Here is a 12,673-nt window from a genome sequence, read left to right as displayed (position 1 = left end):
ATATGCACATTGTATACAAACATAAATAATAATTAAAGTGCAATTATAATAATTGTATCAAAATTAGCTAATAAGACATTAGCTGTGCAGATTTCTGTGCCTTTTGCCTTTCAGCTCACCACTTGTACTTCTCACTCTATTTTCAAATGTATTTTTCGGGTAACTCAGAATATCCACGTGATCAGAGGAGAGAGCGGATCTGTTTGCACTTAAAGGGTGTTTCATATTGTATATTGCATCTAAGTGCATTCAGCGGGAGATACGGATATAAACACGGAGGGCACGCGAAAGCACTCAGTTCTGTTAATTTTAATATTGGTTTCACACATGCCAAGATATGTAATCATTCGTGTGACTGCATGTACCGTACCGAAGGCCTTGTATCCGTTTGGTTCGGCCTGGATACATGTACTGTTGCAGCCCTACCAAATACTACCATGATGTATAAATGTTATACAATTAAAAAAAATACAAAAAGTGTGCACAGTTTTTTCTTGCTTTAATAAGAATTTGGAGGTAAAATGTGTTTAATTGTCAATAATATCATAATGCAAAAAATCCAATGGTCATAAAATTCCCTTTTTCTTTATGCAAAATATATATATTTTTTTAAATATTGATTATGAGGGGAAACTAGGTTTTGTAAGATACATCGCTCTGCCGTAGTCACATCACACGTCAAAACATTTGGCGCGCTCACATCGCTCTCTCCCTCTCTTTTCTGTTTGTCTTCCAGATAACCAATGTAACTGTGCCCTTCATGTTTAAATATGCAGTGGACGGCCTCAACCAGATGTCGGGACACATGTTGAACCTGAATGACGCGCCAAACACGGTGGCAACTATGGCAACGGCTGTTTTGATTGGCTGTAAGTCCTGCCCGCTCCTGTCCTGGCAGGTGTTTGGCTTCATTTGGGGAAGCGTGCTGCATATTAAGTGCCGTTTGACCTTTCCCGAAAAGTTTAGTATCAATATTGCTTTCATTGGGAAACATTTATTGTGATTTCATTTGTCATGTATGCCTCCACTCTTAAAGGTGCAAATGCAGTTTAGAATTTTGTGTGTTAACTTTATAACTATATTAGAACACTGGTGAACAGACATTGCTGGTGTTGCCTTCCTATACAATTCCACACACACACACACACACACACACTTCAGCTTCAAACACACATTTGCTTTTAGTTCAATTCATAATAAGCATGAGCTACGTATATACCGATTTAAATGGAAAACTGGTAGAAACGTGTCAATCCGGTTTAAATTTGAGCATTATTTCTATCACGGTTAAGTGGAAGAGGGCTGCATTGTGCGAATTAGGCATTTTCAATCATTTTACGTTCAGCATGCTAAGCCCCACCCCCTTAGTTACTGTTGCTAAAGCTTATATTTAGCATTAAAGTGATAGTTCACCCAAAAATTTTAAATCTCATTTATTCACCCTCATGCCATCCCAGTTGTGTATGATGTTTTATCATCTGCAGAATACAAATTAAAAATTTTAGAAGAATATCTCCACTCTGTTGGTCCATACAATGCAAGGGAATGGTGGCCAGAACTTTGAAGCTCCAAAAAGCACATAAATGCGGCACAAAAATAATCCAGAAGACTCCAGTGGTTAAATCCATGTCTTCAGAAGTTTAACTCTTTCCCTGCCAAACACGGAATTTTCCGGGTTTTATGAAAAAACGCTTCCCCGCCAAACACGGAAGTTTCCGGGTATCCGTGTTTTAGGTGGTATACGGTAAGGAAGACCCGCACGCATGTTTTGAAAGAGTACGCAACTCTTTGATCAAAGAAACAGACTGCGATCGCTCTCAAACGTGAAGTGGAACACCATACTAATACTAAAGCACTTGTTTGATAAAAATGCCTTTTTCTCAGCTTTTTGTCCGAAATGTTGTTTTTGACAAAACCTACCTCTGTTCAAGTGGCAATAAAAAAAGCACAAATGAAGATAATATAAAATCGTTTTTTTTTTTGCCTAAAAGCAGAGGCTCAGATCTTTATTTTGATATATAGCATCTTCATATATTCATGGAAGAAAATATTGTCAAATATTTTCGTCAAAAACCCTGGCGGTGGCTGGCAACTTTTTTTAAAAACGCTGGCGGGGAAAGAGTTAATGATTGTGGGTGAGAAACAGATCAATATTGAAGTTTTTTGTTTTTTTTTGTAAATCTCCACTTTCACTCTCACATCTGAAAGTCACATGTGAAAGTGAAAGTGAAATTTATTGTTAAAAAAAAAAAAGTAAAGGACTTAAATATTGATCTGTCTCTCATCCACAGAGCTGAGATATTTTTCCTAAATAACCATAAGTTCTCTTCAGCAGAAGCAAGAAAGGTATACACCTCTGGTATGGCATGAAGGTGAGAAAATGAGAGAATGTTTTATTTTTATATTATCTAAAATTCCATCATTGTTATTGTAAAAATGTTAGCTTATAATTGTGTGTGTGTGTATATGTATATATGTATATATATTATAAATAAAACAAATTAAGAGTGCGACTCTCGAGGGTACAGGGATCCAGCTTTGCGGCCCCTGACCTTTCTGAAGTTGAGTATCCCTGTTTTAAAGTTTCTTCTGTAAAGTTTCCTCTCTGTTAATGTAAATCAGAAGAGATGTTATTTTGAAACCTCTTTTTTAATGTATTTTACATAATCTGTTTTTTTTAATTGATTGATTGTTTTGCATAGACAGTCGGGCTGTTTTCACCCCATGGGTTAGAGAATTGATGAACATTTTAGAGCAGTTTTTATCAACTTTTCTGAGCTTGCAGTTTTACCAAACCAAACAAATTCCTGTCAGTTCCAGTCCGATTTTGTGCTCATTGTGGAGTGTGTGACAGCGAATGGAGTGCACACTTAAATAAAGAGAAATGAAGCTAATGAGTTATGGTAACTAATCATTTACAAGTCATTATGTCTTGGAGTGAAAATTCACTTTCTCCTCATAACTGCATGTTTTAATGAGAGTCATTAGGTCCTGTGCACACAGACCATTAAATACTTCTCCGAGCCACTTTTTGTGCAACGTGTGTGCGTGCTGCAACGCTCAGATTATCTGTGCAGAATTTGCATTGATTGATACTGTATTCAAGGCAATGTTCATCCTCAAGCTGTGGATTTGATGCATTAGAGCAGTCACTGAAATAGCTAGTTTTAACTAGAAGTGGTCATATCAAGAATACTATATTTGTTCTTGGTCTTTTTGAAATTCAAGAAGCCTATGTATTTGAAGACATACTCGAACTTTTGTAACATAGCTTCTTCCCCAGCTCCCATCAACTACAACGAAATTACATGTGTTATAGATCACAGCATATGGACTTCATGCTTTGAAAGAGTTTGGCCTACATTATTTTAAGCCACAAACACTAAAAAGGCTTTTGTTAACTAGACGATGTTAATGATGGAAAGCCGTAAGTACGGTAGGTCAAGAGGGGTTTAATCTGCACCTAGGTGTGATGGTTAATGAGATTCAGGATCTCTTTAAGTGAAGAGGAGGAAGTCACTGTTGTCATGCAGTCTTGTGTGGTACTACAGTTGCTTTTCCCGCGTCGGAAACTGTGATTAGAGGAATGTTCCAGGTTGAATAATAACATTTAAAGTGCGTTGACAGTCACACACTTGCAATGGAAGTCTATGGGGCAACAACATGCAACAATTGCCTTAAAGGGATAGTTTACCCGAAAATGAATGTTCTGTCATTTATTCACCCTCATGTTGTTCCAAACCCATAGAACTTGTTTTCTTATGTGAAGCACAAAAATAGAAGTTTCAATGAAAATGGCGGTGTGTCTTTTCAATGCAGTGGCAACTAAAAAATGGCTGCTTTAAATGCACTTCTCTGAATGCACTCAGAACATGCAATGGACTGAAAAATTGCTTAAATATTCTGGTTCTTTCTCACCAAAACCTATAGTATGTCTTCAGAGGGCTTGTAATATGACACATGGACTACTTCTATAATACTTTTGGGTCCTTATTAAGCTTATATGTGAAAAACAATCCACTGTCATCAATGTTTTGAAAAGATGGGCAGAGATAATCATTAAAACAGGTTTTTAATTTATTTATTTTATGTTTAGATGGCGTGTCCCGGGCTGGCTCAGCACTCTTCAATGAGCTGAGGAATGCTGTGTTTGGGAAAGTGGCTCAGAGCTCTATCAGAAGAATTGCTAAGAACGTCTTCCTCCATCTTCATAACCTGGATCTTGGATTCCACCTGAGCAGACAGACAGGAGCGTTGTCAAAGGCCATCGACCGCGGGACACGAGGAATCAGCTTTGTTCTCAGCGCGCTGGTCTTTAACCTGGGGCCCACTCTGTTTGAGATGCTTCTGGTCTGCGGCATTTTGGTGAGTCAACCTTAATATACTGTATATAGAACTAGATGACTACATTTTACTATTTACTTTCAGTGTCTAAGAGCTGTTTTATCGTTCCTCTGCAGTATTATAAATGTGGGGGTCAGTTTGCGCTGGTCACTCTGGGAACGCTATCGGCGTACACCGCATTCACAATCGCTGTTACACAATGGAGGTATAGTATGACTTCTGTCCTATCACAATAATTGTTATTTGTCTTAAAAGCTACATTGATATCTCTTAATATTTTGTATGTGTCTCTGGTCAGGACGCAGTTCAGGATCGAGATGAATAAAGCTGATAATGAAGCTGGAAATGCTGCGATAGACTCTCTTCTCAATTATGAAACTGTTAAGGTAGGTTACACAATAGACTGCTGTCATTACTGTCATTATTTGCCTATAGCAATCTTTGATTTGAACGAACCGCTTGAGACGAACCCCATCAGTGTTCAGCTTGTGTTTCAGCCGTCATGTTTCCCCTTCAGCTTCATTCTGTTTAGTGTTTTTGTTAAGAGCAGATTTATTTATGCAGGGCTTTATTCCCTGTCACCGGTGTCAATGCACATGGGTTTAGTATGACTTTAAGCTAGTGTGCATACCTAATGTGATATCCACCCACTCCAAATCCGTTACACTTGCTCACACACAAGACTTATACACATCACACTCGCTCATACACATCACATATGTCTCTCTCTGTCTCTTACACACACACTTCCTGACAGCAGTAGACTCGTCTCACTGGTGCAACAACCCGTTGTACTTTTCACTTCCTTTAATAATTGGCACACAAGTCTGTGCTGAGTTTGATGGTGTCTAATGGAATATTCTGAATGTCATAACCGTCCAGGAGAGTTTGAGAGGTGCTGAGACAATCGTAACAAGATGTTGTGTCTCTTTCTGTGTGCCAGTGTTTCCTGCACAACTATTCAGGAGCTGAGTTTATACTTATATCAAATATATTTTACTGTAAATAATGCATTAGCAACTACATTTAATATTTTCTGATGTGCTTGTCCCATGCAAAACCTGCCATTGTATGGTGTTCTGGGAGGTTTCTAGGGCATTGCTAGATGTTTGCTAATGTCATAGTCAAACGATTCTCCGATACATTGCAATCATCAATACGGTTTCTTAAAGGGATCATGAAATGCTATTTTTTTTAATAATTTTATTATCTTTCCTGAGGTCCACTGATAAAATCTGTACAGTTTTTTTTTTCACCAAAACTGTCATAGTTTAGTAATAAATTACCATTTTCTAACCTGTTTCTGGCCTTCTGACTCAAACGCTTGGTTTTGGCCTCAGTGGCTCCTTTAAACGTCAATGTAAACGCCCACTGTTCTGATTGGCTAACATCGTGCTGCCCCTCAAATTCAGCCATATTTGAAAATCAATTCGAAGAGAATACACAAGCTCTCCACAACAATATAAAACTATCTTTCAGGGTTAACACCCAACACATTGCATCAGAATATTTAAAACTTAACTCAAGCACATCAGCACTATAACTATCAAACCGTCATGACATATAAAATATTGTGACCACTGACCATCATGATTTGTGAATCAGAGGAACTTTTGTTCCTGATCCTGAAGTTTGTATTCTGGCTGATAGTATACGTGCTTCAGAGGAAGCTATTAGATGAGCGCTCGACGGGAAGAAAACGCAGAATTTTCGTGAGGTTTGTGAATTGCAAACGGTATATAATAGAAGTTTTATTGATATTTGCCTTTTTATAATTAAGTTAAAAGTGACAGGGAAGTGCTGAGAAGAGGCTGATAGAATACGTGATTTAGAGGAAGATATTTGAGCCCTCCACAGGATGCTGGATCATCTGCTCAAGTTTTGTGAGGTTGGTTTATTACATCTGTTTAAACAAGATATCTGCATATTTTCAGATGGTATATTATGCAGATATCTATACATATCTATATCTATAACTTTTTTTGATATTTGCCTTTGTCAATAGACAAGACAGTTAAAAGTTACAGGGAACTGTTGAGAAGAGAGATGGAGAATGAAACAGGCGAGCACTTTAATGTTATGAGCTCAAACGCGTCTGCTGTGGCTCTGATATGCGGACCGTTTAAATGACTGTGTTGCGCACCGGTCTGTTATTGTAGTAACACGATGGCACATTACAACAAAATGAACCATAACTGGTTGTTTACATGACTCAGTCGCTTCACATGGAAGCAGGCGATTTATTATAATTTTTTCGCCGCCCTCAAACAACAAATGTATCCGCTGATGCGATTAATTAAAAAAGTCAGAATATCGGCCGATGCGATACATCGGTCAACCACTACATAGCACGATGAAACATGATGCACAGATCATCAGAAATGCATTCAAATGGTTAATGATGTCCAGCTAGTGCTTGTTTACTTACACCAACAATTTAAATAAGAACAGCATGACAGCATACATTGGATATAAAAAAAAGTCTACACACCCCTGTTAAAATGGCAGGTTCTTGTGATGTAAAAGAATGAGACAAAGATAAATCATGTCAGAACTTTTTCCACCTTTAATGTGACCTATAACGTGAACAATTCAATTGAAAAACAAACTGAAAAAAACAACAAAAAACTCACAATAACCTGGTTGCATAAGTGTGCACATCCTTAAACTAATACTATGTTGAAGCACCTTTTGATTTTATTACAGCACTCAGTCTTTTTGGATAGGAGTCTATTAGCATGGCACATCTTGACGTGGCAATATTTCCCCTCTCTTCTTTGCAAAAGCGCTCCAAATCTGTCAGATTGCGAGGACATCTCCTGTGCACAGCCCTCTTCAGATCACCCCACAGATGTTAAATAGGATTCAGGTCTGGGCTCTGGCTGGGCCATTCCAAAACATTAATCTTCTTCTGGTGAAGCCATGCTTTTGTGGATTTGGATGTGTGCTTTGGGTCGTTGTCGTGCTGAAAGGTGAACTTCCTCTTCATCTTCAGCTTTCTAACGGATGCCTGAAGGTTTTGTGCCAAACTTTCCTGGTATTTTGAACTGTTCATAATTGCCTCCACCCTGACCAAGGCCCGGTTCCAGCTGAAGAAAAACAGCCTCAAAGCATGACGCTGCCACCACCATGCCCCACGAAGATTTCAGTTTGTTTTTCAATTGAATTGTTCACATTATAGGTCACATTAAAAATGGAAAAAGTTCTGACATGATTTATCGTTGTCTCATTCTTTTACATCACAAAAACCTGGCATTTTAAAAGGGGTGTGTAGACTTTTTATATCCACTGTAGCTGCTGAATGAAGCCGAAAATAGTCCTTTTATGAATTGTGACTTGACACTGCATCTTTTCAAAGTGGCACTATAAACATGACAACGGTCAAAGAAGTGTGTGTAATGCATGTTATATCCACAAAAACGTATCTTGGTTTACGATATGAGCTGTGGGCGGGGCCAAGTGGGCGATGACATGTGGGGCATGTAAATACATCTGAGCAATGTCTTGTGACGTCACGAACACACAGTTTTCAAAATGAGATGTTTCAATTGAGTACTATATATGCTCTCTTTAGACTTTTGAGTTCTGAAATTTACAGTATGTTTTTATAGTACAGTTACCTCTTATATGTCTAAATATCAAGGGAAATGTTCCATTTCATTACCCCTTTAAATCCCAAGATCGATATAAGAAAATCACTTGCATATGCAACACGTTTTTAAAAAAAAATGTAATTTATAATAAGCTTCCATATATGAATGAATGCTGAATAGAAGTATAAATGTGCAATTCATTGAAAATTATTACATTTTACTCTCCCTTGAGTTAATTTAGTGAAAAACTTTGGGGAAACATGCCTTCAACATTTTTGAAATATTAGTGCTACATGGCTACAATGGCTGTTTAGATTAAATGATGGTTCCTCTGATTAAAAAAACAAAACACGTGCTATTACAGAGCAAAAACAAAATTATCGAGACATATATCGAATATCGTCAATTTGCTGAAAATATCGAAATATCATTTTGTGTGCCTAGTACCTGACCTAAAATCAGTTCGATGTGGAACTATACACATTCCAATAAAACGTGTTTTTCTACCGTGGGTGCAAAAAGCAAGACGTTTATTTAAATATACATTTGATTTAAGTATGAGATGCTGCTATAACCGCAACTCCTGAATACGCGCCAACATCAGTAGAGCCAATCCCTTCAAAACAAGCCTTTAATACAAGTCTATTATTGCTAAACTATCTTGTTTGTCTGATCATTTGCAGTGTTTGGGAAGCCGTTGTTTTTGTGATGCCATTTGGTGACACTTGTGGTGTATACATTTTACGCTTCACCAAGATATATGTCTGCAACGGAGGTTTGTTGCTATAAATGGTAATGCTAAAAAAAAATTGCATTGGTTATTGTTTATCATGTTGTTTGGTTCATTTTCCAATCATATCTCTCTCTCGTTAACTCTGGTGCTTTTAATCTCACTGTCCTCCACATCCAATCAGAGCCTAAGTGTAGCTGTTTATCGCCTCACCGCTGTGTGTCACATTGTAGAGCTAATTAATTGTGGCGCACTTCTATTTCTGAGCTGTACTGCTCTCTGTGCCGCTGTCTTCTCTCCTATCATTCTCCCTGCTGAAGAGTCTGAGCCGTTGAAAGCATTATCATTTGGTTTACTCAGGTGGTGATGTTGTGATGCAGTAGTAGCTTTGTGACATCTGGATACCTCATTGAAGCATCACTAGAACATGCGTCAAAGATTGTTTACATGCTTATTGTCACAACTTATAAACTAGTAATTAGAATAAATGCACTTTTGTATGGTATAATGTGTTGTTCCTTGAGTTACCGTGTAAATGGCACAGTATTTGAAGATGCTATTTATTTAGTACTTTTGTACACACTACCAGTCAAAAGTTTGTACACTCTTGATTGATTTTATTTTTAGTATGGTTATAAAGACCTTTTACATTTATGCATTTGGCAGACGCTTTTATCCAAAGCGACTTACAGTGCACTTATTACAGGACAATCCCCCGGAGCAACCTGGAGTTAAGTGCCTTGCTCAAGGGCCCAACAGTGGCATCTTGGTGGTGCTGGGGCTTGAAACCCCAACCTTCTGGTCAGTAACCCTGAGCCTCAACCACTGAGCCACACTGCCTTTTGACCTAAAGGTATAAATTGTGCATAATTGTAGCCTCCAAATACAAAAATAAAAGCTCATTAAAAACATGTCTTTATAAATGGATGAGTTTGAGCGAAAAATAATTGGTTTCCGGCATACATGGGAACTGCTTTAATACTTTTTAAAAATCATCTCGGCATGCACCTCATGAAGTTGCTTGAGAGAATGAAAACCGATGTGCAGAGATGGAATTTAGACAAAGTATGGCGAGTACTTTTAAAATCGTTTTTCATACTTGCATTTGTGTTATTTAATAGTTTGGATTACTATTAGGGCTGCACAGTTAATCACAATCAAATCTCAACATGAGCATATGCAATTCGAAATGGTAGCCAGATGCAGTTATATTTGTTTCTATTTCACTCAGAATGATGTGATTCGTATTAAATTGTGGTTCTGCTCTTTTGCACACTGATGAGATGATGATCAGAATGCAGTGCACAAAAATGGTACCATCAATAGTTCAGAAGAGAAATCGTGAATAAAGCATAACATAAAGGCACAATGAAAAAACCAATGCTCAAGACAATTCTTTCTCTACTAAAATGTAATTTTGAACTCTTAAATGTATTTTTGAAAGTCCAATGTGAGAATAAGGAAAAACATTTGCCAAAATCGCAATTAAAATCGCAATTTAATCATGGAATTAAATTAATAATAGACCTTATTCACAGTAGCGCCATCTTTGATTTCTTTTTTAACAGTAATGAAAACGATGATGTGATGGATAGACTTACTGTATCTTCAATGGCACACACAGTATAAAGCTCCTAGATACCATCAGAGTTTCTCAACTCATGTTTTTGGTCTATTGAATGTTCTTGGAAAGATTCAAAGTTTTGACCACGAATTGATACAAAAACACTTTAAATTGTAGTACCAGTCCATTGAAGAGACCGTACATTCCTCAAAGCCTCATTGTCATTCTCATAAAAAATCAAAGATGGCGCTGCTGTAAATAACGTCTGGTTCCAGAAGTAAAAGTCCGTTTAAAAGTTTTCCATAGATTCATTGATTTTCAACAATAACTTATGAACATTTCAAGACAGAATATTCAAGGTTGAGCTCCGAGGCTGTTTATCGATGGTATATACTTCTGTTGAAGCCATCTGTCAGCGTTATTTCAACTTTATCATTTAAATTGTGTGTTTGAATTCCTGGTAAACAACTACATTACCCATGGTCCAGCAGAGAAAGGTTCACCAATCAGAAAACCGTGGCCAACGAAGCCTGCAATATTTGCCTCTGAGCGACCGCCCACTCCCACGTTGCACTGTGAGGGTCTCCCTTTACCTTTAAACTACTTATCTAAGTGTACATATCTGAATATTTTGCAATAAACTTAAAATATATTGTTTCTATACTTATAATCGACAACCTAATATCAGTAGTATATATTCCCATTGTTTAATCAATTACGTAATTCCCAATGCTTCATGGGATTGTAGTCTGTACCCTTGTGAAAGACGGTAAGTACACAGCCTTGTACCTTTGTCTTTTTGTCCAATTTTCAAATACATTTTGCCATCAAAACAAAGTTTGTGATGTTGCGATTCACCTCGGAGCTGGTTGGTTTGGTTCGGTTCATGGCTTAGAACTCTTTTATGGAGGATTTTATGTCAATCCTATGGATAAAAAGTATGGGGAAAAATACTTCCGGAACCATGACGCTGAATAAATGGGCAGGGCACTGTTGCTGTCTATGAAGAATGAGTGTGTCCAAACTTTTGACTGGTAGTGTATCCAAGTGCCATGGTATTACCATCTGATATATCTTTTATTATGGCACTTTTTTTGTAAAGGGGCTTTATGTTTAGTTCAGTTGAAGGCAATTATACAAAATCAGTCAAACTGGTGGAAAGTGTGTCTTTCATTGTACTTCATGTTGTAAACCGGTCCGTTTGTGTTCTATTCATACGAGGTCTTCTCTGTCTCTTTCTATTTCAGTATTTCAACAATGAGAAGTATGAGGCTGAGCAGTATGATGGTTTTCTGAAGGTGTACGAATCGTCGTCTCTGAAGACTACCTCTACTCTTGCCATGCTAAACTTTGGTCAGAGCGCCATCTTCAGTGTCGGTCTCACCGCTGTCATGGTGCTCGCAAGCAAAGGCATAATGGCAGGTGAAAAATCAGTGATATGCTCATTTATTATTTTTTTTGCCTCATAGTCCACATAATGTTGGTCAGTGTTTCTTGCGGCAAAAACTGTCATTTTGTTTTACATTTTCCACCCTCTCTCTGACCCTAAAACCCAAAGTATACTACGGTCAGACGTGAATGCTAGGCGTCTGCGCACAGGACTAGTGACGCAAATCTCGTCATCAGTAGAGTTCTCGAGCACTGACCATGTGCAGCACGATTTTTCTAACCCGTGCGTACTCTGAACACACAGAATGTTCATGCACCTGGAATTGTTTGCACTATTAAGTGGGTTCACAAGGTGGAAACACTCACAGTTTAGCAGTTGCTGTCACAAAGAAGCCCTAGAAGATAATACTCACTGATAAACATCAGGAGACTAAGGTGAAAACGATAACAGTGAATGTGTTCGTCAAGAGCGCTTGTTTGAAGAGGTCCTAAGATACCTGCATTTTATAACTCGAGTCTGAAGGAATATAAAGACATCTTTATGTATCTTTATAGTCCAGTATATGATAGTAGTCGTAGCGTGCATGTGCCAACCACCTGCGAATGCATGCAGACAACTGAATTATACTTTGAAAGGCTGAGCGTTCACATCAAAACTGAAGTATACTTTGGCTTTAGAGTTAAAACAGACTGTTTTGCTTCTGTAAGAATGATCTATATAAATGACCTCTGGTGTGATTGGCTAATATGTAACAACACCCATGCCAAGTTGCTGAATACGGAATAGATGTTAATACAGTGCTGTGGAAAAGTATTTGCCCCCATCCTGATTTCATCTGTTTTTGTGTATTTTTGTATGCCACCTTTAAGCAGCAACAGCTGCAACCAAACGCTTCCGATAACTGGAAGTCGGACTTTCACAACACTGAGGTGGAATTTTGACCCTCTCTTCTTTGCAGAACTGCTTTAGTTCAGCCACATTGGAGGGTTTTCAAGCATGAACTGCCCGTTTAAGGTCCTGCCACAGCATATCAATCGGGTTCAAGTCAGGAC

At 38.0% G+C, this 12,673-nt stretch overlaps 1 protein-coding gene across 1 annotated transcript in view; it reads left to right on the top strand.

The window, feature by feature from the left end:
- LOC127663030 (iron-sulfur clusters transporter ABCB7, mitochondrial) overlaps positions 1-12,673 on the top strand; it is a 51,519-nt gene that overhangs the window by 15,991 nt on the left and 22,855 nt on the right. The window contains exons 5-9 of the mRNA XM_052154423.1: positions 737-869; positions 4,097-4,365; positions 4,461-4,549; positions 4,643-4,730; positions 11,479-11,653. Of these exons, the coding sequence (XP_052010383.1) occupies positions 737-869; positions 4,097-4,365; positions 4,461-4,549; positions 4,643-4,730; positions 11,479-11,653 (754 nt within the window). The remainder of the gene's footprint in view (positions 1-736; positions 870-4,096; positions 4,366-4,460; positions 4,550-4,642; positions 4,731-11,478; positions 11,654-12,673) is intronic.

This window comes from Xyrauchen texanus, chromosome 23 (assembly GCF_025860055.1).
Source record: "Xyrauchen texanus isolate HMW12.3.18 chromosome 23, RBS_HiC_50CHRs, whole genome shotgun sequence".
Classification (NCBI taxonomy): domain Eukaryota; kingdom Metazoa; phylum Chordata; class Actinopteri; order Cypriniformes; family Catostomidae; genus Xyrauchen; species Xyrauchen texanus.
This window is presented reverse-complemented; position numbering and strand designations above follow the sequence as displayed.